This window comes from Plasmodium yoelii (assembly GCF_900002385.2).
Source record: "Plasmodium yoelii strain 17X genome assembly, chromosome: 8".
NCBI classification, from domain to species: domain Eukaryota; phylum Apicomplexa; class Aconoidasida; order Haemosporida; family Plasmodiidae; genus Plasmodium; species Plasmodium yoelii.
The window spans coordinates 1,158,469-1,186,426 of NC_036180.2; the positions used below are offsets into that span (position 1 = coordinate 1,158,469).

Sequence of the window (27,958 nt, forward strand, 5' to 3'; positions counted from 1 at the left end):
TCACACTAAATAATTCCTTGATCTCTATCTGACATATCGAAAAAATCATCTTCATAATTTTTTCTTCTTAAATGATGAGTAGAAGAATGTTCTTTTCCTCGCGTTCCTGCTGCTCTACCACCTCCACTATCATCTTTAAGTTCATATTGATTTTTATCACTTTTATCATCTATATCTGAATCAAAAAAATCAGGGGGTACATAAGAAAATTGAACTCCTGGAGCATGTTCAATATTTCTTAAGTTTTCTGTTATTTTCATTTTAATTTTATTTAAATGTTCAGGTGAATTATAATTTGGTATACTAGATGGTTGTAAATGCAATTGAAAATCAGGTGCATAATAATCATAATAATCATTTAAACTAATTTGATCAGACATTTCATGATGTTTATTTAAAACAACTCCAGTTTCATATGCCCAACATCTTGATACATTTCGTATTGTATATCCCCCACCACCTAAAACTAATAATGGTAAATTATATGAACGGACATGTTCAACACATCTTGCATGACCTTTTATAGTTAAATTAAATCGACCTAATCTATCACCCGTTAAACTATCTGCACCACATTGAAGTATAATAGCACCAGGTTTATAAGACTGGACACATTTATCTATAACAACTTTAAATAAATCTACAAATGCTTCATCAGTTATTCCATCATTTAATGGCACATTAACACTATAATACTTTCCATGATTAACACCTACATCTGTTATATCACCTGTACCAGGAAAATAATCACCAAATTTATGAAATGAAACAGTCATAACTCTATGAGTAACATAAAAAGCTTCCTCAACTCCATCTCCATGATGAACATCAATGTCAATATACATAACACGTGCATGATATTTTAGCAATTCTAATATGCCTAAAACAATGTCATTAATATAACAAAATCCACTAGCTTCTGACATTTTTGCGTGATGTAAACCACCTGACCAGTTCACGCAAATATCGGCACAATGGTGATTTAATTTAGCTGCTCCATCAATCGATGCACCTGCGCATGATTGCTGAAATTGAAAAAGGCCATCAAAAACTGGGCAATCAGTAGCTTCTCCAACATTAAATCTTTTTAATTGATATGTAAAATCTCGATAATTTTCCATAGATATCGATGATAAAAAATCAACATATTCATAATCATGAAATAAAGTTAACTCATTTACATCACTTTTATGAGGCCTATATACTTCCATATATTTATATAAATTGTATGATACAATTAAAGAATGTGTCATTCGAATTCTTTGAGGCTTCATAGGATGACCCGCTCCATAATAATAGCTACCTATATCAGGGTCATGAAAATATGCTACTTTTTTTCTATTCGACATTTTTATACATATGCGAGTTGGTTATATACTTGGACCATCCCTACAATGGGCAAAATTTTTAAATAAAGAAAAATAAATACGTCGAGTGAGGGAAACTATAAAAAGAGTTACTGACGTAATACTAAGTTTGGAAATTAATAAATAATTAAATGGGATGTTCTTCGTTAAAAATTGTGTAATAATAGTATACCCCTATAATATATTTTTTACACCTATAAAAAATAATATGCATATATATTTATTCACAATTTTTGTTGTAACAATGAGACTATGTCCTTTAGCTCTTTAAAAAGAAAAAAAAAAGCTATTACATTTCAATGAAATTATAGGAAGAGCTATTTAGTTATTTTTTTATTATTTGAAAAAATAATTATAAGGGACACAAAAAGATTTGCATGAACATACATAATATATGTATTTATAATAGGGGCCAATTATACATATTTTTATTATTCACCCAAGTGATTAGTTTAAAAATATATATAAATTAAAAAAAAAAAAAAAAAAAAAAAAAAAAAACATGTTTAGCTAGTACATATAAAATATGTATAAAAATATGCCTCATTTATGCATATAACTAAAACAGTGTAAATGTATGCACGTATACATATAAAATATATATGTAATATTATAAGAAATTTATAACTACACAATATAATAAAAATTATGTAAGTAAAATTTTTAAAGAAATATTGAATTATGCATTCTAATAACATAGCTTTATTTTTTTTTTTTTTAAAAAAGAAAAAAATGAAATATTTTTAAAAGTGGCATCATATATGTGCTAAGCGCACATGCATACAATAAAACGAAAACTCATAAATAATTTTAGATTGTGTTAAACATTTATTATATTTTAAATCAAAAAGGATAATACCAAAATAACATTGATTTAAAATTATGTGTATATATATATATATAATTATAGCTAAATACAATTTTTGGTTTATTTAATATTAGCTAGCTATCACCATATTTTTATAACATGCTACTAAAAAAAAAAAAAAAAAAAAAAAAAACGGGTTTGAAATTTTAATAAATATTTGTAGACTAAATTGTCTTTTTATTTATGTCGATATATTTATATTTTTTTATAAAAATATTTAGTTTATAAGCTTATATTTTTATACTACTATTATTTTGTTTATGTACTACTATAGCGAACAATATATGTATATAGTTGTATGCGCGCATAAACAATGTATAAATATATTTTTTTTATGATTATAAGAATGGAATTTAAAATGTTATTATTTTATTTAAATAAAAATAATTCAAATAGTTACAATAGGTTAATATATTTATATACTTGTTGGTATTGTAAAAAAATTTATTATGAGAATATAAATAAGATTTCAAGAATAAATAAAATTAAAATTATCCATATACTCTTTTGTTATTTCCACTTAAGAAATTGAGAATTGTTACAAAATATATTTGTTATAATTCATTTATTTAAACATGTACATGTGCATAAGTACTGTCCTTATATGTGTGTATCCATAGCAGAGAATTATAACCGTTATGTTGATCTTACAATGGAATATAATCAAATATAGTATATTAAAAAAAGGGAAGTGAAAAATATTCCTCTATATAGCACACATGTTGTTTATATATAATTTGGGAATGTCACTTTTATTTGCATCCTACGTAAGGTATACAAATAATATTAACTATTTTTTTAATTTATTCACGTTTATATTTCATTGAAATAAGCTAACGAATATGTACATGCTTAACTAGCCTATTGGGGTAGATATAGCAATTTGTTATGGGCAAACAAGAAATGAATAAGAAAATGGATGAATAAGAAAATGGATGAATAAGAAATAAATGAACGAACGAACGAACGAACGAACGAACGATTATATATGCGTTCAAAGGGTTGGAATTGATTTTCTCGTTTCAACGAATATTGATGAGCTAAATGCGGTGGAAAAAAAAAAAAAAAATTATATATCTCGGAAAAAGAATGGAATTTATAAGGTCTATAAAAATGTAGGAATAGTTTTGTTTTCCTTTTTTTCCTCTTTTCAATCACATATAGTTTAACACTTAAAAATTATAAAAAAATATGTATGTGTACAATATTTATAAAAATAATAAAAATAATAAAAGTAATAAAAATAACAAAAATAAATATTTCTCTTTTTTTTATTATTATATTTGTTGAGATATTTTCAAAAGATTTTATAACGATATAGTGTACACATAAATTATATGGATATATTCATTTAGTATGGAAATATAATAGATAAATAAAAATGTGCATAAACATTTGTATATAATATAAATAAATAAACTTAATATATATTTTGTTTTTTTGTTTAAAATTTCTCACTTTTTATTGCAATATTAAAATATGCTTATAGATATTTTTTTGCATAAAACTTTCATATGCGATTTTAATTAAAAAAAAAAAAAATACAACAACAAAAAGTAGAAAGTAAGAAAAATTATGATCTGGTCATATAATATAAAACGATTTTATTTTTACACTATTCTTAGTTTTATATTTATTTTAGTTATTATACTCTATCCCTTTTTTTTCTTTTTCTTTTTTTAATAATGTGTGTAACATTCCAAAGTTACACATTTTTATTATAACATAGTTTTTATAACGTAGTTTTTACATTATATATTTAATGTTATTCCAAGTAGCCTCTATATTTAGTGTGTGCTTATTATTGAGATCTTGTTTGGTAGTTGATTTTTTTACTAGCTTTTTTTTTTTTTTTTTTACTAGCTTTTTTTTATTTTATTTTTTTTTTTTTTTTAAAATAAATTGGAATGGATAGTGATACCATTTTGGAAGAAGATATTGGGTGGCCAAATGATGAAACAGAAAATGATATATTACGAAATAAAATTGGAAAAAAAATAGACAAAAAAAATGATGAAAAAAGTGATCAAGAGATAAAAAAAAAAATGAGCATTATTGAAATACATAAATTTATTAATAGATTAAAAAATACAAATATAAAAAGTTTAGAAAAAAATTATTTAATAAAATTAGAAAATGATATAAAAACATTAAATATAAGTAAATATTTAAGTGAAATAGTTAGTTATATTTTAAATTTAAGTTTATATATAAATAAATATTCCGATATATTTATTTTGTTAAATATTTTAAAATATATTTGTCTAAATTATAACAATGTAGATTATTTAATTGAAAAGTTAATATTTATTAAATTTTTTAAATTAGATGAAAAAGATAAAAATTATTTTTTTATTATTTTTCATGATATATATAATAATATAGATGAAGATATTCACATGTATTATGATAAAAATGTTTCTAAAATAGATACAAGGACTAATACAAAATGTGAAATCTCTGATTTTGATAATTTAGAGATTCAAGAAAATTATAATAAAAAAAATGAAGATTTAAAAATAGAACAAACTTGTATTTGGACAAAAAAAATAAATAAAATTAAAAATGAAGTTTTTAAAAATATGACATCATATATTTATAAAGAAAATCATGAAAATATTGAAAATCAGAATTTTTTATTTCATAATAATTTATTTTTTAGTTCACTAAATGAAATACAAAATTATAATAATAACAAAATGGATTCTATTTCTTTTCCTATTAGAACCAGTTTAGGAAATGATATAAATAATAAAGATAAAATATATTATAAAAATAATTTTGAAAAAAATATATATATTCAAGAAATGATAAACGATTCTAATATTTTTAAAAAGATAGAAAAACAAAATAAATTAAGAAAAATATTATTATGTCTATACTTTGAATTGATCTTACTTAAAATCTGTAATAATAAAGATATGCTAATATATATGTTTATAAATCTAACATTTTATTCGCCTTTAAATATAGATGCAAATATTTCAGGAAACGAAACGGGGAAAGAACCACGAAATGAAACGGGGAAAGAAATACGAAACGAAGTGGGGAAAGGAATAAAAGGGTCATCATCAAAATTAGGGATACATCCTTATAATATTGAAAAAAAAAATAATGACAAATTAAATGAAGCAGATATATTGAATATGATTAAAAGTTGTCTGAGTGTTAATGCAATAGTTGTATATGAATATTTTTTTACAAATACGACGAATTTATTTAGTGATATAAAACATTTATCGGATTCGTGTAAGGCAGATGTGGATAAAATGGAGAGCGAAAAAAACAGAGAAATGAAAGCAAGCATAGAAGTGGAAGCAAGCATAGAAGTGGAAGCAAGCAGAGAAATGGAGAGCGAAAGGGAGGGATCTCAAAACAAGCTTGACTTAGACCATATGAAAGATGTGAAAAAATATGTAATAGAATTTTTTAACATTTTTTACAAATTTGCTGTGTATAAAATATTGATATATTTATATGCAGAACATGTAGATAACGAATATAGAGATAACAGTAAAAAATTAATATTAAGAGAAAAAGATTATTTTTTTAAAATATATAACAAAAGTAAAAAATTTTGTCTTTTTTTTACACACTTAAATAAATATAATTTAAATCAAATTCAAATAGAAGGTATACAATTATTAGGGCTTGATAAAAATAGTTACAATTATATAATAAATTCAGATTTTATAAAAAAACAAAAAAATAAAACACAGACATGTTTACAATTTTATAATAGCCAAAGCAACCACAACAATATAAATGATAATAATTATGCAGATATTGAAGATAGCGAAATATGTTACGATTGGAATAGTCTCGAAGAAAAAAAATTTTACACAGTTTTTCCGGAATACTCTAATATCAATATAAATTTAAATGATGACGAAAATGATGAAGATGGGAAAAATGGCGAAGATGGGAAAAATGGCGAAGATGGGAAAAATGGCGAAGATGGGAAAAATGGCGAAGATGGGAAAAATGGCGAAGATGGGAAAAATGGCGAAGATGGGAAAAATGGCGAAGATGGGAAAAATGGCGAAGATGGGAAAAATGGCGAAGATGGGAAAAATGGCGAAGATGGGAAAAATGGCGAAGATGGGAAAAATGGCGAAGATGGGAAAAATGGCGAAGATGGCGAAGATGACAAAAATGACGATGTTTTAAAAAAAAAAACCAACAAACATAATGAATTTCTTAGTTACACTAACAAAATAATTAATATTAATAATGAAAAAGATCTTGAAAATATGGTTATGATATTTTTATTGAATTATAATACAAAGAAAAAAAGAAAAATAATAGCAACAAAAATTACATATTTAAATAAAATAACAATAAATTTGATACCATTTTATTGTAGATATATAGCTATTGTAAATAAATATAATAAAGATATATGTTTAATAGTAATAGATGAATTAAAACGAATTATTGAAAAAGATATAAAAAATAAATTACCATGTCAAAATAAAAAAATGAAATGTATAAAATATATTTGTGAATTAGTTAAATTTAAATTATTAGATATGTCTTATATATTAGATGTTTTAAATTTGTTAATCAAAAATTTTACACATGATCATGCAGAATTATGTTTTTATATTTTAGAAAATTCTGCTATATTACTAGTAAGCAATTCAAAAACACACATACGTTTTTTATATATATTAGAAAAATTAAAAAAAATAAAAAATACTAAAAATATATCATCATCATTAGAAAATATATTTGAAGAATCTTGTATTAGAGTCAAAAAATATTTAACAGAAAAAACCAAAAAAAATATGTCTATTTCAAATAAAAATGAAGATATTAATTTAAATAAAATTAATTATAAAGATGATAATATTTATAATAATTTATTTAATTATGATAAAAAAAAAAAAAAATATTTTTTAAAAAAATTATTATTTCAAGATATGAATTCTAGTGATAGTGATGAAAATATATATCTTATATCCAAATATATAAGAAAATTCAATTGGGATGATAAATTTATAAGTTATTTTTTAAATAAATATATATATAAATATTTAAAATATATGAGTATTTATCAAATAAATAAAATACCATCTTTATTATATTATATAGCTATATATAAACCTCAATTTGTAATACATATTATTGATGAATTGAATGAAAAAATTATAAAAAATTTTGAAGATAATGATTATAAAAAATTCCCATATCTTATACAATATGCTCATTTATTTTCGGGTTTATATATTTACAAAATTTTAAATTCATCAAACGTTTTTGATATTTTATATTTTTTACTTTCATTTTCAGATTCTAGTATGTCTAATGCTTCAAATATTTTTGAGATGTATAAACTTTTTTCTCAAAATTTGAAATTTACTAGAATTGTTAAAAATAAAATATTAATAAAAAAAAAATTAATACCAAATGAGGAAAATAAACAAAATAATCTACAAACTGTATCTGCTTCGTTTAGCAGCATCCCGTTTAAGGAGGGCGAAGTGAAAAGCGGAAATGATGGAGGCGGGAAAGATGGAGGCAGAAAAGATGGAGGCGGAAAAGATAACGGGGGAGTGTTTTATTATGATGATGATGATGATGGTGGTGATGGTGATGGTGGGGAGATGGGAAATTTCTCTAAATTTTTGTTCATAAATAATAAGAACCCGATTTTAAATAACATGTTAAATGACCAAGACAATAACAGTTTTATTAACATTAGAATGATATGTATAATTATAGAAAACTGTTTTAAATATTTTAGTAACATTCCATTGTTAAAATATAAATTAAATATATTTTTTTTATTTTTTATTCGTTTTTTGCTAATCTTTGAATCATTACCCATATATATTAGAACCACAATAGACAATTTACTAAAGCAAAGTGGTTTAAGCATTTCCTATTTTAAAACAATAAAAGATGTTGATAACATTTTATTTGTGATTTTAAATTATGAATATAAAATATTTCATAATGAGATAAAAGAGTATGACAAAAATAATGATCACCTTTTCTTCTTTGACTCAGATCTAAATTTTAAATTGGAAAATGTTGAAAATGTTGAAAATGGTGATAACGCAAAATTAGCTACCAATTCGGCAAAATGCATAAGACAAAATCGGGTAAATAATAAGCCAAATTTAGATAAGCCAAATAAAAGTAACAATTTTTCAAAGTATAATAAAATTGAAATAGAAGAAATGGATAACGAAATTAAACAAATAATAAAAGAGTCCATAGATGAAAATAGATTACCAAAAAATATGACACACACATCAGTTAATTTTAAAAAAAAATTTTATTTACAACCTTTTATTAAAAAAGGGATTGTTAAATTGTGTTGAAAAAAAAAAAAAAAAAAAAAATGATTAGCCATTGCCAAATATTAGTTATTTGATAAATAACAAAAAGGGTTATATATTATAATGTTAGACATAAATATTATAATAAAATATATCTTTGTAAAAAATGTGTATAGGAATATATACATATTTTTCTTTTTCTTTTTCTTTTTTTTTGTTTTTGTTAAAACTTGAATATTATAATTAATTTTATTTTTAACAACTTTTCAATATTATGGGGCATTGTATTTTATTTATTCTATATTGTAGAAAAAGGATACAATATTTCGTAGTTTTTTTTTCACGTTTTTTCACGTTTTTTCACTTTTTTTATATTTTTTTTCACTTTTTTTCACTTTTTTACATTTCAATTCGTTGAGCATAAGTCTCTGCATATAGAATGATGCCATTTGTTTTATTCCATTTTCATCTTTAGTTATTTTTTATTTTTTATGAATTTTCGGAAAATAACAAATAAGCAAAAATTAAAACTAATAAAATAGAGGAAAAGAGGACTCACAAAAAGTTAAAAACTATTTTTTTTTTTTTTATTCTCTTAATGCATATAATAAAATAGGAAATATAAATCTGAAAAATTAATTACATATTAATTATATATTAATTATATATTAATTTTGAATTCTTTTTCTTTTTTTTTTTTTTTTTTTTTTTTTTTTTTTTTTTTTTTTTTTTTTTTTTTTTTTTTTTTTTTTTTTTTTTTTTTTTTTTTTTTATTTTGGTGGGAAAAGCGGAGAAATAAAAATAAAAAGCCAAGTCAAAAATAAGGCAAAGGAATTATATTAAATTTTGTGTTTTCATTTTAATATATTTACAAAAAAATAAATGAAAATAAAAAGATAGAAAATAAAAAGATAGAAAATATATTGTTATAAAATCATTAATATATAATTATCCATAAACTTTCAATTTTTATTTTTAAAGAAATATAAAAATGGAAAATAAGCATATCATCCCATATTTATGGGAAACGGCTTTTATGGGATCTATTTTTTTTTCTATAATAAATTAATTTTCCTATGACTATATTGTGTACTTTTTTTGGACCTTTCCATTATTAAAATGAAAGAAATGGATAATAATAAAATGACAATACAGTATATATATGTATATGTATGTAGTATACAAAATAGTTTGCTCTATTTTATTTTTCTGCATGCATATTTCTATATACTATACTACAATATAGTTACTATATTTTTTTATGTACATTTTGTTTAAATTATAACAAAAGTATAAATAGTTTTTCCTTTTGGTTTTTTCTTTATTTATGACAAATTGAAGGGGGGTAAAGAAAAGCATACAAAATTGTAAAAAAAAATAATAAAAATAAAGGGAGAATAATATAAATAAATGAATTTTCCTCTATAATAAAAACTAATTTGTGTAGATATAAATAGTAATGGCAATGACAATGGAAATAGTAAAATATGAATGGGTCGTTATTTGTATTTTTTTAATTTAGGAAATATTCTTTTTTGAAGTGTCATATTTATAATAATTTTTGTAACATTATATATTTTTTAGGGCTTTATTAAAAAAAATATATAAAAAAAATCTAAAATTAGTATCATTTTTTTTTTTTTATTATTATATTTTAAAATATAATTAAATAAAAAGATCATAATTTTTTAACTTTGTATTTAAATTCCGAATTTACATTTTTTTTTAAAAAAATATATTATTATTAATAATAATACTATAACAACATTTTTCCAATAATAATAATTATTATTTTTACGATTTTTATTTTTTATAAAATTTATAATTTGCTTTTTTATTTTTTTAATTTATTTGTTGATATTTCCTAAATAATACCTAATTAAATAAAAGTATTTATTATAAATATCTTTTAATATAGGAATTTTTTAATTTTTATTTTATTAGATTATCTTTTAGTTCCTTATTTATTTTTTTTTATATATCAAAATGAAATTTTTTAATATTCTCGCAATTGTTTTATCTTTATCTTTCATTGGCGCCTCAAACGATAACAAAGGCCCCGCCACAGACCCTACTCCCGATAACCCAAACAATGTAAGAATGGAAAATCGAAAAATAATGACAAAAAATAATGACAAAAAATAATGACAAAAAATAATGACAAAAAATAATGACAAAAAATAATGACAAAAAATAATGACAAAAAATAATGACAAAAAATTATGACAAAAAATAATGAACATAAATAATGAACAAAAAATAATGACCAAAAATAATGAACAAAAATAATATAATTCCCTTATTGCTAATATGACTCGTAACTTATTCTAAACATTTTTATGACTTGGGCGTATATAAATCGATCATATTATTAAGTCATATTGATATGGGAATATATTTACATAATTGTAGTAAAATTGTGTATAACGATTGTCATAAATAATTTATTAGTGTCGCGATAGGCAGTTCGAATAAAACAAAATTATGCACTGAGCATGTATAATTATGTTGGCTAGCCAATTATATATATATATATTTTTTTTTTTTTTTTTTTTTTTGGCAGGATGGAAATGTCCACATTTTAACAAAAGACATCGACTTAAAACAATTACAAGGAACCTACTACGAAATTGCAACAAATGCATCTGATAAAATATTCCCAGGATTATTATGTAGATGTACTAAATATGATTTTTCCGGTTTAAGAAGAGATGGAAACTCAGCATACATATTAGTTAACTTTGCATGTGATAGAAACTTTATTTTTGGAGAAAAAAAATCAGAAATGTTATTTAAATTAATTTTAAATAAACCTGTTGATGAAAATACTACTGTTGTTGATGAGTTCAATTCAAGTATATATGTTGTCCAAGGAAATCAGCAAATATTATTAAATAGTAATTTAAATATTATATATGCTGAAATGAATGAACAAAATGAATATGAACATTTAATTATTGCAGGAACTAAATCAATTGAACCCATGATTATTTTATCTAAATATAGAACCATACTTTTAGAAACATATAATAAATTATTAAATGCTCTTTATGTTGCTGGTTATGACCCATCTCTTTTGAACTGGCCATTTATTCTTCAAACTGATCAAACATTTTGTGATTAAATTGGTGAATTATGAAGAGTGCAAAAAAAGTAGTGATTTATACAATGCCTTGCATAACAACAAAATTTATTTATAATAATCCATGTGTAAAAATAATTTCCATATAAAGAAAAGATTCTATACACAATCAAAAATTCATATGAATTATAATAATATCATTTTCTTTGTAAATGGTATTATATCTAATTCAAATTAACTAAATAACTTTGCAAAAAATAATAATATAATGTTTTATATAAATGATGAATGTCCGTAAATAATATATATACATATGTATACATATATATGTATATATGTAATCCTTTTTTTTATTTTTCAACTTGATAAATAACCATGAAATAAACAAAAAGGAATAATTTTGTGTGTGTGTTAATACAAGTTTAAATGATATTTTTTATACATTATATATATTATTTGCATATGTTATATATATATATATATATATATATATATGTGTGTTAAATAATTAATGTATTATTTATATTTGAATAAAGTATACATATATGGAAATAAATTTTTAATTGCTGTTAAACTAATAAAACGACGGAGTTGTACTTATGAAATTTAATTACCTTGCTTTTGAATTCATTACGAAAAAAATAATAAAAATAAAAATAAAAAAATAAAAATAAAAAAATAAAAATAATAAAAATAAAAATAATAAAAATAATAAAAATATATAAAAACTGTCAATATAAGAGTTGTTAAAAAAAGGAAAATTTCTTAAATCATTTTTTTATCTTATTTGGCTGTTTTACCACACTTTAAAGAATATGAATTAATTAAATAACTTTTAGTTAGTAAAAAGTTTAAATAATAAAACCTGACTGGTCATGCTTAATGTATACATATCTATAGAAATGTCAAAGATAGCTATTTTAATTCGATATATATATTTTTCTATATATAAAATTCGTTATTTTGAATATTCAATATGTATGCCTTAAAAAGGTGTTAATCGAAAATTAGCTTTAGTTACGCTTATATAAATATTTAATTTAAAAAAATATATATTTTATATTGAATATTGAATACTTGGTCAATTTAGCTTTAAAATTATTAAGCGAAAAAAAAAAATAATAATGATAATAATAAAATAAACATGCGTTAAATTATGAACACATGAACGTTCAGAAAAAAATGTGCATTAAATGAAGGGTATACAAAATGATTATTTCATAAATATGTATAATTTTATTTTTTTAACTTTTAATTGTTAAAAAGTAAATTAAATAAATATCTTTATTTTAAACATCTTTATTTTAAACATCTTTATTTTAAACATCTTTATTTTAAATATCTTTATTTTTTTTTAAATGATAAACTTAAAATTATAACTCCTTCACGTATGTGCTGTTGCTACATACGTATACAGACATGTGGCAAACTTGTTTATTTTTATTCTATATACCATTACACATATATAAAAAAAAAACATGTTACTATTTTATTAGATTTTATTATATTATATAGATAAAGTTCCGTTCGTATTTTTTTATAGCGTCATGAACAAAATTAGTAAACACGATTTACTTTTGAAATATAAAGATAAGGATGATTTTATTTTTAACCAACTGTTGAATATTGTGGAATACCCGTTTAATGAAATAGTAACAAAAAAAAAAGAATAAAATAAAGAATAAAGAAAAAACATATTTTTGTGTAATACAAGCATAAATGTCTTTCGATATTTTAGCAAATCACAACTCCACATACATTGCTTTCATATGTTTGTTTAAAAAATTATACATTGTATGTTCATATTTATTTTTATCTTTTTTATCTTTATTATATTTATTTTATTTTATTTTATTTTATTTTATTTTGCATTCTGTTTAAATCGCAAAGTTTGAATATGCAGATGGAAATATTTATATTGGAGAAACTGAAAATGAAAAAAGACATGGCTATGGCTTTTATATATATGCGGATATTAAGGCAATATATCAGGGGTAAGGGACATTGTGTTTTACCATTTTAATAAAAAAATAAATAAAAATAAGATTAAAAATAAATAAAAATAAGATTAAAAATAAGATTAAAATAATAAAAATAAGATTAGATACATATAACTACTTATTTATACACCTTTTAATTGTTTATTTTGATTCCCCTCATAGACAATGGACGAAGAATTTAAAAAATGGGTATGGAATTTTATATAACAAAAATGACGTGATTTATTCAGGTAAATTATTAAACAGCCAAAATATTGTAACAATGTGATTTATATAAAATTTATTAAAACTATAAATATATAATATTTATAATGGGAAATGAACTATTAATTTTATAGTTGTTATTATGTGGGTGTATATTTTTTTTTCATCATACTTGCTTTTTTATTTTATTTCATAAAAATTTGAAAAAAATGAATAATAGAAATCGGATATTATATGATCAAAATTTTATGACTTGTTCAGGCGAATGGCTGAATAACATTTCACATGGTTTTGGATGTAGTTATAAAAAGAAAAAAATATATTTTGGTTGTTATAAATATGGTTTAATGAACGGTGTAGGAATAGTAAAGAAAAATAAAAGTTTAAATTTATGCTTATTCAAGTCAAATGAAAAAAAAGTAGGAATTAAAATTTCCAAAAATATGGAAATAAATATATGTCTGTATAAAGATAATAAAATATATTTTAAGAATGAATTAGCCAAATATTTTCCTTATTATAAAGACAATAATATATCTCAAAATATTCAAACTGAAATTTTTTATAAAATATTAAATATAGATAAGTCAGCAATTGACAATGAAATATTATATAATGAAGATTGTAAAAAAAATAAAGCTACATCATTAATATGCGAAGAAGATATAACTAAATTAGCTAGAAATAGAAATGATAATTTTAATTTAAAGCATTTTTTAGAAATTAAATCAAAAAAATTCAAAAATCTAAAAAAAGATGATTGTAATGTTAATAAATCAAATAGCTTTTGCACACCTTATTATAATTATTGTTACTCTCTACCAAATCAAAAAATAAATCAAAAAATTAATCAAAAAATTAATCAAAAAATTAATAATTATTCTAATTCACTTTACGAGAATCCTTTAATAAATAGTAACAATACAAACCCTTCCAAGTTTCCAAACAAATTTTATAGGAATTCTGTACCTACAACTGATTATATAAATAAAAGCGAAAATGATGTGTTGCCATTCGAATTTGACAGATTTGACAGATTTGACAAATTTGATGATAAGATTGACAAGCCAAATACATTGGGGGAAGTAGGAATGGAATATGAAAAAAATAAGAGAGTAAAAAAAAAAAAAAAAAAAAATTCCTATTTAAAACGTGTAAAAGACAAAATATTAAATAATGAGAATTATTTATTTCATGAATTGGACTCAAATAGTTCAAATTATTTTTCTGAAAATATGACAAGAAATCCTGATAACTGTTCAGATAGCGAAAAGTTAAAAAAAAAAAAAAAAATAATTGCAAAACTGATAATAAAAAAAAAGGAGGGTATGGCTTGTCTTTTGGCTAGCTCAAATTTGAATAATGGTAAAATGAGCATACCAAAAAAAAAAAAAAATAATAATAAAATAAAATACACGTTATTTGTTAATAAATATATTATGAAGTATTTTTGTAGAGAAAATAGAGACATATTAAATGATAAAATAAATGAATTAAATTATTATAACGGTTTTAAAACGGGTAGTGTGCAAAGTATCGATAAGTTAGAGGGGGGTTATTTTATATCTCGTAGTAGTGAAACAACTGAATGTATAGATAAACAAATTATGGGAAAATTGGAAAAACATAAAATAAAAAAAGAAAATGAATTATTAAAATACATTTATTTATTAAAATATTTAAAAGAAATAAACAAAAAAAACAAAATCGAATGCATTTATCAATGGAAAATAGAACATGTTTCTATTTTGTTATACCTTTTCGAATTAGATGAATATATTCCATCATTTATTTCTAACAATATTGAAGGGTTCCATTTTTTTATTATTAATAGAAAAATATTAAATAAATTAGGAATTTATAAAAATGAACATATATATTTTTTTATGAATTTTATTAACATATTTAATAATATACATAATATATATTTACAAATTTTTCTAAGATGGGAACAAATAAATAAAAGTTTATTATCCTTGAAATATAATTTAATAAGAAACAAAGATTTAATTATTTTAAAAAAAATAAAAAAATCTAAAAACTTATATTTGGGTTATTATGGAAATTGTTTTGTATCCTTATATACTATCAAAAGTATAAATTTTATGTCTAATTTGAAAATAAAAGAGAAAGAAAAAAAAAATATAAAAATCGGAAAAATATTAAGTAGCGAAAAAATAAAAAATAAAAAAAAGGATAATGATATTATTCAGTCTTATATTGAGAAACATGGTAAAGTTACATGTATTCAAGAAAATGTTGAAATGGAAAGAAAAGAAAATATAGGTAAAAGTAAAAATGATGATAGACAATATATTCAAAATAATAGAGGTTCTTTTATAGGAACCAATTTATTTAGCAATGCACAAAATTTGTTATTTGACAATGGGGCAAAAGAAAATATTTTCCAAACATTTGAAAATATAAAAAACAATTTATTAAATTATAATAATATGAAAAATTTAAATATGCCTCAAAATAATATGAACAATTTAAATATGCCTCAAAATAATACAAAAGATAATTCTGATCAAAGCTATAGAAAATTTGAATTATTCTATGATGAAAAAGAAAAAGAACAAATTGAAGAAGAAAAAAACGAGGTAAATATAACAAAAAACGTTTTTTTAAAGAATGTTGAAAATCATGATAACAATTGTAAATGTTTTAAAATGATTTGCGAATGTAAAAATGTGCATAAATATATGAAACAAATAAGTAAAAGAATATGTTTTATAAAAGAACATTTTATTATGTCTAATGTAAGACATCCAAATATTGTGGAATACATTGGTAATATAGTTACTTGGAAAAAAAATAAAAACAATAAAAAAATACGAGAACATTTTGGCTTGGTTTTTGAACATATAAAGGGAAAACGTTTATATGATATTTTATATAATAAAAATAACAAAAAAAATATCAGAGAAAATGCTAGAGAAAATGCTAGAGAAAATGCTAGAGAAAATGTTAGAGAAAATGTTAGAGAAAATGTTAGAGAAAATGCTAGAGAAAATGCTAGAGAAAATGTTAGAGAAAATGAAAAAAAATATGCACATAAAAATGACAGTAAAGATAATTTATATGATGGATATACAAAATGGGAATTAAACAATAAATTTATTTTAAAAGTGTTATACAAAATATGTGTTACCCTACATTACTTACATGAAAAAAATATATATCATGGAAATATAAACAGCAAAAATTTGTTTATAACAAAAAATGGAAATGTAAAAATATGGAATTTTAAAAATGCACACATTCAAAATTATTATGATTATAAAGCTGATATTCAAAATCGACCTGAATGTTCAGAAAAAAAAAATAACATTTATTACAATTTGAAAGCAAATAATTTTATACCATTTCCATATATTACATATATTAATTATACAAAACAAAACACAAAATATATTGATGAAATAACATCAACACCATTTTTTTTATATACAAACATATTTAATTTGAAACTTATGAATAATCATATAAATGTATATACAGCACCAGAAGTATTAAGAGGTGAAGAATATACAAATAAAAGTGATATATATTCATTTGGTATATTAATGTATGAACTTATATTTGAAACATTACCATTTAAGAATAAATATGATAATAATAACTACTTTAACTTTTTTCTTTCTATTTTAATATCTACATGTCATTTTCAAAATTATATTTACTTTGATATGAATCAATTAATTAGCAAAATTAATAATGATAGTAATAATGATAATAACAAAATTAATGATGATAATAATAATAACAATTTAATGTCTCATATTTTTATAAATATTACGATTCTTATAAAATCTTGTCTAAACCCAGACCCATCAAATAGGCCTACCTCAAAATATTTATATGACTATTTTAAGAATATACTTGACATTTTAAAAATTATGAAAAAATGTACTCAAGAAATTCTCTACATATAAACAAACCACATTCTAATTCTACCCTTGGGTATGTTTCCGTTTTGTTAAAAAATTTGTAGATTTATGGGGACATTTTCTCACCATTATTTGTTTATGTGATCGTTTATTTTGTTTATTTTGTTTATTTTGCCTACTTTGTTCATTTCGTTCATTTCGTTCATTTTTTTGTTTTATTATTCCTTAAAAACTAACTAGCCATTTTTAAAATTAGTTAAATACCAGCTTACCATACATGCGTCTCCGATTTGAGCAACGATGTAATGGCTGCTGCAGTCGATTTTTGCTATTTGTATATTATTCCTTAATCTGAAAAATGGAATAAATTATGTTTTCATATAAAAGAGATAAAAAAATATGTTTTCGGATGGCTGGGTATAATATAAGTGCATTATTTTATGTAATCCGTATTATATGGACAAAATTTAAATTGGAAAAATTTATTTGAAAACAAATATTCGGGGATTTTTATTATATTCCTTTCGTTTGTTCATGATATTAAACCGCTATTTATCATCAATGATAGAGGCATATGAGCGGACAAGTTAATGTATACATAAACACGCATAGAATATATATAAGTTGGTATTTTTATGTAGATATAAAAATAAAAAAAAAAAAACACACGCATATTCATAAAGCTTCAAATTCAATTCCTATATAATTCTTCATGAGTAAATATGTGAATTTCTTTAAAAGGAACAAACATTACTAATAAAAGAAATGGTTGGGTGGCCAAAAAAAATACATGCACCCATAAATATGCATATAAATAAAAAAAAAAAATATATATATATATAATAATAATAATAATAATACATGTAAATATAGTTATATGCATACATAAAATGAAATTAAAATATACAAAACAATGGTTAGTGACATAAATTAAAAAGAGCATGCGCATATTATATATAATGCATTAAACTTTTAATAAGCAAAGCAACGCGAACGGTAAAAATGCACACACAAATACATACATATATATATTTCGAAATCCCTAAAAAAGCTAAGGAAATAGCTCAAAAAAAAAAAAAAAACTATAGCTAGCTAATTTGGTATAATGTATATACATAGCTATGTGTGCATTTTTTTTTTTTTTCTAGCCAAAAATAGTAAGGAAATAATTTTTAATGTCGTTGAATAGCTACCTTCTCTTAAGGAGCAAATACTCATTTGGCTGATTGAGTAAATCAACGATTTCTTTAGCTGTTGGTCTTAAATTTGGGTCGTAATTTAAACATAACTTAATAATATCAGCGAATGGTGAATTATCAATTTTTGAATGGATACAAGGTGGTAATTTCTTTGTAAAAACATCAACAAGTTTTTCATATATTTGATCTGACTCATCAAAAGAAATAATATAATGTTGAAAAGGGGATGGTAAATTCATCATTTCTTGAAAAACACAACCCATTGACCATATATCCCATTTATATGATAGTTGAGCATAATCTAAAAAATTATAATCATTACTTTGTTTTAATGGATGACATGTTAATAATTCTGGAGGGGCATATATCCAAGTAGCTCCGGATACATTTGATACATTTCCATCTTCTGTTTCTTCTGAATCCCCAAAATCACATAAATGTATATTCCAATCACTATCTATAATTAGATTTTCAGGTTTTATATCTCTATGTATTATAACATTTTTTTTATTTTTAATTGGTGTATGTAAAAAATTAATAACAGCAGCTAGTTGTCTACACATTTTTAGTGATATATCTACACTTAGTACTTTTTCTTCTTTATTCATATTATTTTTTATTGTATGTAAATCAGAACCATTTATTAATTTTGTAACTAGCCAAATATCAAAATAACTATGTATAATACCACCATATAATTTTATAATATTGGGATGTTCACATTTTGATAATATTTTCCATTCATTTATTGATCTTTTTGTTAATCCATAAGGATCTTGTTTTACCATTTTTTCAACTGGAACTTTTACTGCTACATGCATATTTTTATACCATCCTTTATATACAACACCAAATGAGCCTTCTTCTATAACATTATATTTTAATGAGGTATTTAATTTATTTGTATATACCTTGGTTTTTTTCATTTCTTTTTTTACACACCCTCCAGATTCATTATTAGAAATATCATTACCAGATTTATTATTAAATAGTTTGGACTCATTCATTCCATGGTCATTTATAAAAATATAATCATTATTATTATTATTATTATTTTCGCTGTTTTTAAAATAATAATTTGTATTTGATTCAATTCCGTTATGGTCATATGGAAATATTTCTTTTTCTTCATATGCTTCAAAATATAAATCTTTTGAATTGATATTATGTAATGTTAATGATTGTAGATATTTTATATCTTTTTCAAGACTAATAAATTGACTTTTAGATATTCTAAAAACATTTTCATCACATTCTTCTTTTTTATTATTATTTCCAATTGTATTTAAAACAGTTCCACCTCCTATATTAGAATTATTTTCATTATTATGTTGTTCATATTTATTACCGATAATTGGTTGTGGTTGAATTTCATTCATATAATAATACCGATTTCCACTAAAATAATTCACTGATTTATCTGTAATATTTCCCAAATTTTTTATAACTCCTTTATTCATTATAAGATTATTGTTATTTGTGATATTTGCATTCATATTGATATTTCGAAGGATATGAGAATTATGATCATTAGTCTGTTTTTGTGTGGATTCGATTTTTATATTATTATCGTTAGATATATAATTTCTATTTTTGTGGTATTTTTCTGAAATTTCTTTTTCTTGTTGATGATATAAAACATAATTATCAACATCCATATTTTTATAATTAATATTTTTATAATAGTTTAAATCTTTTTCATTTATACAATTATTATTAAAAATTTCCATTTCTTTTTTTGTTAAATTTGGAGAATTATTGGGTAGTGATGTTCCAGGTGGGGAAATAGCATTCGCATCGCCTCCATTTATAACATCATTTCTATCAGTAGCTTTTATTAATTCGCCATTATATTTAGCCAAATTATTATTTTGTATCATTTTAGAATAAAAATATTCTGCATTTTGAATGGTACTTCGCATGTTATTATTATTGTTATTTAAACTGGTATATAAATTATTGTTATTGTTTGAAATATAATTTTTTTTATTACACAAAAATATATCATAAACTTTATTTTTATTTATATCATGCATTATTACTCCTTCTTTTTTGTTATTACAAATATTTTCGATTTTTTTATCATCAGTTTGATCTATTCTTTTATTATGATTACTCGAAACGGCTAGTCCCTTTCCATTATTAATTAGCTTATTTTCATTTTTTATTCCCACAACTGCCTGACTGTTCATGTCATTATTGCTATTGCCATTGCTATTGCCATTGCCATTGCTATTGCTATTACTATTGTTACTATTACTATTGTTATTATTGTGGAGGGGGGTATACGAAATGGTACCTTTAGTGGGTTCTCCTCTATTTTGAAAATACGAATTTGAGTTTGGTAAATTTGAATACATTGGTGACATATTATTATTTTCTATAACTCCACTAACACATGAAATATGAACAGAATTTTTATTTCCAGTTCCTAATAAAGTATTTTTTTTTTCTTTTTGGATTCTAGTATCTCCATATATTATTGGTCTTTTTTCTTGAAAATTTCCTTGATGTGAAATATGGATATCATTACATGAAGTTTTTGGAGATACATTAATTGATGAAAATAATTCATTTTCTTTAATTCTAGTTTTATTTGTATTTTCTACAGTTTGTAAATTATTGTGAGATTTGTTAATTATGTTTCTATTATTATTTATATCATTAATAAGTGTGTTTGATATTTTGGCGTTTGTAAATTGTCTAGGAATATTTTTATTACTTATAGATGTTATAGCAGTAGAATTTAGATAATTATTAAAATTTGAATCATATTTTTTTTTATTAATTTGATCTATATTTAAATTATTTTGCTTATATATTAGAATATCTTGAAAATTAAGATTAGCTATCTTTTTATTAATTCCTTCTTGAATATTAATATTATTATAATATTTATTTTCATTTTCAATTTGATAAATTTGACGTTGTTGATTATGCATATTAATAAGATTATCGTTCAAGTTAGTACCACATGTTTTTCCATCTCTTCTTATTTTATTTTTTGAATTTAAAAGGGATGAAGGATATATATTATATACAGATTCTATATAATTTAAACTATTATTAGCATTTTGAGAAAAAAATATAGATTTATTTATATCTGATATATGTTTATTACTATATTCTTTATTAACATTCATTGGAATATTTTCTTTTGTATTTCCTTGCCCAATATAGTTATTATAAATTCGATTTATACCTTGTATTTTATTATTTTCGGTATTTTCTGAAATTTCTGTATTTTCTGTTATTTTTTTATTTATTACATTATTATTAGAAGGAATCTGAGATTTAAAATGTGAATAATAATTATATGATTCCTTTAACTTTGGAATCATATTTCCAGATAATATATTAGAATCTTTTAGAACACCAATGTTAGTACCATTTGGTGTACAATTTTCATTAGATGTACAATTTCCATTTGCACCAACAGTTCGTCCCGCATTATTATTATGATTAACATTTCCAGTGTTGGAATAAGAATTATTAATAGAGTTTCGAATACCAATTTTATTCTCATTTTCTATTAAAAAATGATCAAAATTTTTGCTTAATAATATATTCTTTAATTTATCATTTATAAGAATATTATTAACTTTATAATTTGCTACTGTGTTTCGATTAACAGTCCCATTAGTATTCATATTTATTCCTTTCAAATTTGTTTCTAAATATATTTTATTTTGATTATTAATATGTGTTTCAGAATTGTTAGTATCTTGATTAGGATGACTTATTTTGATATTTTGTTTTTCATTATTTTCCAATAAATTGTTAGAATCATTATTCCGTTTGAATGTCACCAAATTGTTTACTTTAGAATTGTTGTTATCAATGTTATTTCCTTCTATTAGGTTAAAATTAAAGTTGTGCATTAGTTTATTTGCCCCGACATTTTTGGCTGCACCGACATTTTTATTTGATATAATATTTTTGTTTTCTTTTATAGTATTAGCAATTTTGGTATTCATTCCTGAAACTGTAACAGGATGATGGTCTACCTTTCCTGGCATTTCAATGTTATATTCATTTGTTCCAAGATGTATATTTTTAATTATATTTCCATTTCCTTGAAATAAATAATTTGTATTAATAACTAAATTAGATTCATTATTATTACATAATGTATTTTTTAAAGTAGTGTTATTATTAACAAACTGTCTGTTGATATAATCCACATTCATATTTTCGTCCATATTTTTTATTTTCATATCTACATATTTATTTGTATATGCATCTTGTTTATTGTTAGTTGAATATTTAATTGATTCATGTAATATGTTCATATAATTAATTTGGTTATTTTTATTATTATTATTATCATCATCTATATGTATCGAATTTTTAAATGGATATTTATTCATTTCCATTCCTTTTACAATTCCACTACCCTTTTCCCCCCAATTTGAATAATTTATCTCATCGATTCTGTTAATTCCTATTCTAGTAGGGTTCACACAATGTTTGTTATTTTCATTTACATTATTATTAGATGCATTGCTATTTGTTATAAACATATTGGAAGGATATTGAAGAGCATCTTGACCACAGCCCGGATTATTAATATGGTTCACATTTGAAAAATTTGCAGTCGAATTAGCATCAATTGTTAGATTAACTTGTTTAGTATTGTTACTATTGCTACTACTATTATTGTTATTGCTACTATTATTGCTACTATTATTGCTACTATTATTATTATTTATTCTGAGCCTATTATCAGGTGGTATGTATTCAAGATTTCTAGTATGCATTTCATTATATGTGTGAACACTTGAAGAAGTTAATTCATTAAAGGGTGTCTCTTTTTTTATAGCAGTTCTAGATGTATCATTATTATTTTCAATATGAATTATATTAGATCTACTATTTTGAGTTAAATTTATATTTTCTTCTTTTTTGTCTAAAATAAAATATGTTTTAACATTACTTTTTATATTTTTTTTCATCGAATTATTATTTTCTCTAGTATTGCAAAATATCGTATTTATATCTTTATTACATTTTGGATATGTACCATCTTCTTCTGATTTTAAATTTTGATCATAATATATGTTTGAAATATAGTGACCTTTATTACCTCCAGAATTTTTATCTATAGCATTATTATTATTAAAAATGTGTATAGAATTGCCAATATCACTGTTACATGTAGTAGAGCATCCTGTACCTTGCTCTTCAGATATATTGCTCAATATATTATTGTGTGTTGTAAAAGATGTAATATGATGATATCCATTTATTTTATCATCTATTATGTTGTTATTATTATTATAATCGTTTCTTGATGATATTGTGGCTATTCCTCCTTCTAATTTGCTACAAATGCTTCTACCACTATCAACACTTTTCATACTACCCCCATCAACACTATTACTAAAACATCTTTTATTGCTACATCCTCGAACACTACTATTATTTTCTGCCCCGTTAACATTAAATAAGTATTTTTTTTTAGTTTTTTTTTGTAAAATTTGTTCATTTGTGTTTGTATTTTTTTCAATATTATTATTGTTGTCTATAGCAAACTCATTTATAATTCGATCGCTTTGGGTATATATAGACATTTCATCTGATGTAGAAATTATATTATTAGGTATTTTATTATATTCGGTCGTTATATCACTAAGCTTTTCTTTTTTTAATTCTCCAATTTGGGTTCCGAAATAATTTGTATTTATTACATTACTGAAAATATTAGGACTTGAAATTGAATTAACTAAATTATAATGATCCGAATGTGGTAAATCTTCATGAAATTTTTTATGAAAATTTTTATGATGATAATTTTTGTGTTGCACATTTTTATCGACACTTTTTAAAACGCTTTTATCGCAATGTTTAACATTTTTTAATGCACTCTTATTATTATCATAATTTGGCTGTGAATAATATCGATCACCAAATGCACAATTCCCGCTATTACTCCGATTGCCTTTTCCGTCCTTCCCACAATCGTTAAATGCACTTAATGTTGAATTTATATTTGTGTCGTTATTATTATTATTACTATTGCTATTGTTTGGCTGTTTGGATAATTCAGTTAAAAAATTATATTTAGAACCAACGGATGAAATATTATTAAACGAATCAGTTGTTTCCATGGTTGTACTATTATTATTATAGTTTTTTATTTGACCACATTGTTTATTGCTGTTCAGGCAAAATAAATTATCATTGGTACTATTATGAATTCCAATAACATTTTCTTTAGAAGTTGGGGTATTATTATATCGATATGTACTGTTCATAATTGGATATATTTTATTTCCAAATAATTGAGAATCTTTTATTCGAATTTCTCCACCATGAGGATTAGTAAAAAATTCATCAGAATTTACAAAATTATTTTCATCTCTTATTCCATCTTCAATATCAAGAGGATCTTTTTTTCCTGAACAAGTCATTAAATAATCATCATTAAACATTGCGTTGTTAATATTTTCATTGATAAAATATTCTTTACTAGAGTTATAGCAATTTTCTCCATTTCCATAATTATCAGAATTGTTAAAAATTGCTCCATTATTAATACTGTCAATAAGATTACCTTTATTTACATTAAATTCATCTTTATATATAATTTTTTTATTTTGGCTATTTGTTGGGCCAATATTATTGTCATTACTCATATTAATATCAGAACATGCTATATAATTGGTTAAATTATTTTGATGAATTATATTTATTTGGTTTTTATTAGATAATGGTTTTTCTCTTTTCATTTCCTCTTCAATCATATTTAAATTACTATTATACATATTATCTTTATAATTAATATTTGATAATATTTGATTACATGTGTTATTATTGAATCTATTGTTATCATGAATTCTTTTAAATTGACTATTATTATAATTAGCTGATTTTGGAGATGAGAAAATATATGTATTATTTAATGCTTCCATATTTGAGGTAGAATTATTATTATTGGATATATTTGTTTCGACACCTTCTGAATATGGATAGATTTGTGTATATCTTTCTAATGATTTCATAGAAGAATTTTCTGATTGAATATTGTTCAATTTGTGTTGATCATAAATAATTTTAGAGCCATCTAAATTTGTATTCTTCCCATTATTATCATTCTCAATACTACTACTACGACTATTATTACAACTACCCTTTTTACTACCATTTAATGTGCAGTTATTTTTATTTATTTCATTGTTATTATGTTTATTTGTATTTTCTATTTTTTCCTTATCAATTTCTTCATGGCGAGTAGAAATATTTCCATCTTTTTCTGAACAGTCAGGTTTTTTGTATAAATTTTCTGCATTAGTCATATTTTTAGCTCTAGCAAAATTTTCCATTCTTTTATTTATAACATTGAGAAAACTTTTGTAATTTTCCTTATCTTCTATTCTTTGAAGTTTATCTTTTTGTGTTAAAGGAGGGGGGTTGTTAATACCTGTGTTCGTAAAATAAGAGCTGATATTATTATTTTGTATTTTTTTGTCTGTATTATTGGTAAGGTTATTATCACTGGTATGGTCACTACTTACAAACTTTGTTGGATTATCATTTATATCATTTATATTTATATTTATATTATTTATATTGTTTACATTATTTTTTTTTAATGTTATAACATTATTTTCACAATCTTGTGAATTAATGTTTTGACTTTGTTTTGTTACATTTTTTCCATCTATATTAATATTAGCAGATTGAGGAAAACGAAAATTTTTATATATTTTATTTTCATCTTGGCATAATATTTTATCACCATTTTTTTTATCAGTAGTAATTAAATTTATTTTTTCCTGAAGATCAGGATTTATCATTACATTTTTTTTTACATCATTTGAGCAATTTATAAAATTGCAAATTTTATCACTATTTTTAATATTTGCCATTTTATTTATATCCATTTCATTAGTAAAATATGTATCGCTATTAAAACATTTTATAGTTTGTTCATTATTATTTTCTCTCATTTCATGATTTTTCTCTATATCATCAAATGGGCATATTTTATTACAATCAAAATTAACGCTACTATCACAAGTGCTGGGAACAGCGCGCACATTTAAAAGTGTATTCACATTGCCATTATTTGTGTTGCCATTATTTGTGTTGCCATTATTTGTGTTGCTATCATTTGCATTATTATTATTGCTTTTATCTTTTTGGTAAGAATTAACTTTATATATCCCCGATACTAATGTGCCTGTCTCTTTAACAGTATTATTTTCATCAAAAATTGTATTTTTAACATTTCCAAAATTACTAACATCGTTAATCTTGGTGTGTATTATTTTGGGAACGTCTTTATTGTTCATTATATTGTTTGCCTCAGTAACTGAGTTGGTATTATTAACACTTGGGTTGATATTGTTAGTATTATTATCGCCTGGCTTGTTTTTTATTTTTTTATTTATATATACATTTAAATAGTTGAACATATACTCATTATTATTATTGTTGCTATTTTTTAATAAATTATCAGGGTTATTTTGCAAATTTGGTTTATCGCTGCCCTTGCTCTCTTTTAAATATATATTATTATTATTATTATTATTGTTACTAATATTACTGTTGTTATTTTTCATTTTATATACTATATCATTTTTTTCACCCTCTAATAAGCGAATGTTGAATAAATCATTACTACTTTTTGTTAAACTTATATTAGTCATTAGCTTTCTCGAATTTTTATCACTAAAATCAAAATCTTTGTTTGTATTATTAATTATATTTTCAAACAAATTATCATTATATAAATTTAATTTATTTTCATAATAAAAGTATAATTTATTATTTTTTTCTTTTTCTGCACAATTTTCCCCTAATTCATCCATTGTTTTCAATGAAATGGATTAAGAAAAAAAGTGCTAGCTATTTTAAAAAAAAAAAAAAAAAAAAGCTAATTAAAGGATAAATAAAATGCATACAAATATTATTTACATGTAAATATATAAAAAATTATATTACAGAATAATTCTATATTAATATGTCTATAAATATATGTTGTTTATAAGCTGTTTTAGCTAATTATTTTAATATGTTACAATATTACTTTACATTAATCGCATATATA

The 27,958-nt window shown here is 22.0% G+C and overlaps 5 protein-coding genes across 5 annotated transcripts; 3 read left to right on the forward strand and 2 right to left on the reverse strand.

The window, feature by feature from the left end:
- Positions 1–5: 5 nt before the first annotated feature.
- PY17X_0829800 (histone deacetylase 1, putative) lies at positions 6–1,349 on the reverse strand (the record flags this gene model as incomplete). The annotated part of the gene is made up of 1 exon (XM_719000.1): positions 6–1,349. The coding sequence occupies one exon, from the start codon at positions 1,347–1,349 to the stop codon at positions 6–8; it is 1,344 nt and encodes a 447-aa protein (XP_724093.1).
- Positions 1,350–4,142: 2,793 nt separating this feature from the next.
- PY17X_0829900 (armadillo repeat protein, putative) lies at positions 4,143–8,567 on the forward strand (the record flags this gene model as incomplete). The annotated part of the gene is made up of 1 exon (XM_022955773.2): positions 4,143–8,567. The coding sequence occupies one exon, from the start codon at positions 4,143–4,145 to the stop codon at positions 8,565–8,567; it is 4,425 nt and encodes a 1,474-aa protein (XP_022812006.2).
- A 1,944-nt stretch (positions 8,568–10,511) lies between these two features.
- Positions 10,512–11,649, forward strand: PY17X_0830000 (parasitophorous vacuolar protein 5, putative; the record flags this gene model as incomplete). The annotated part of the gene is made up of 2 exons (XM_721656.1): positions 10,512–10,619; positions 11,089–11,649. 2 exons carry the CDS (start codon positions 10,512–10,514, stop codon positions 11,647–11,649), a joined length of 669 nt encoding a protein of 222 aa, XP_726749.1.
- A 1,505-nt stretch (positions 11,650–13,154) lies between these two features.
- Positions 13,155–17,749, forward strand: PY17X_0830100 (protein kinase, putative; the record flags this gene model as incomplete). The annotated part of the gene is made up of 4 exons (XM_022955774.2): positions 13,155–13,259; positions 13,498–13,601; positions 13,770–13,837; positions 14,073–17,749. 4 exons carry the CDS (start codon positions 13,155–13,157, stop codon positions 17,747–17,749), a joined length of 3,954 nt encoding a protein of 1,317 aa, XP_022812007.2.
- Positions 17,750–18,893: 1,144 nt separating this feature from the next.
- On the reverse strand, positions 18,894–27,719 carry PY17X_0830200 (uncharacterized protein; the record flags this gene model as incomplete). Its single annotated transcript, XM_721654.1, has 1 exon — positions 18,894–27,719. One exon carries the CDS (start codon positions 27,717–27,719, stop codon positions 18,894–18,896), a length of 8,826 nt encoding a protein of 2,941 aa, XP_726747.1.
- Positions 27,720–27,958: the final 239 nt, after the last annotated feature.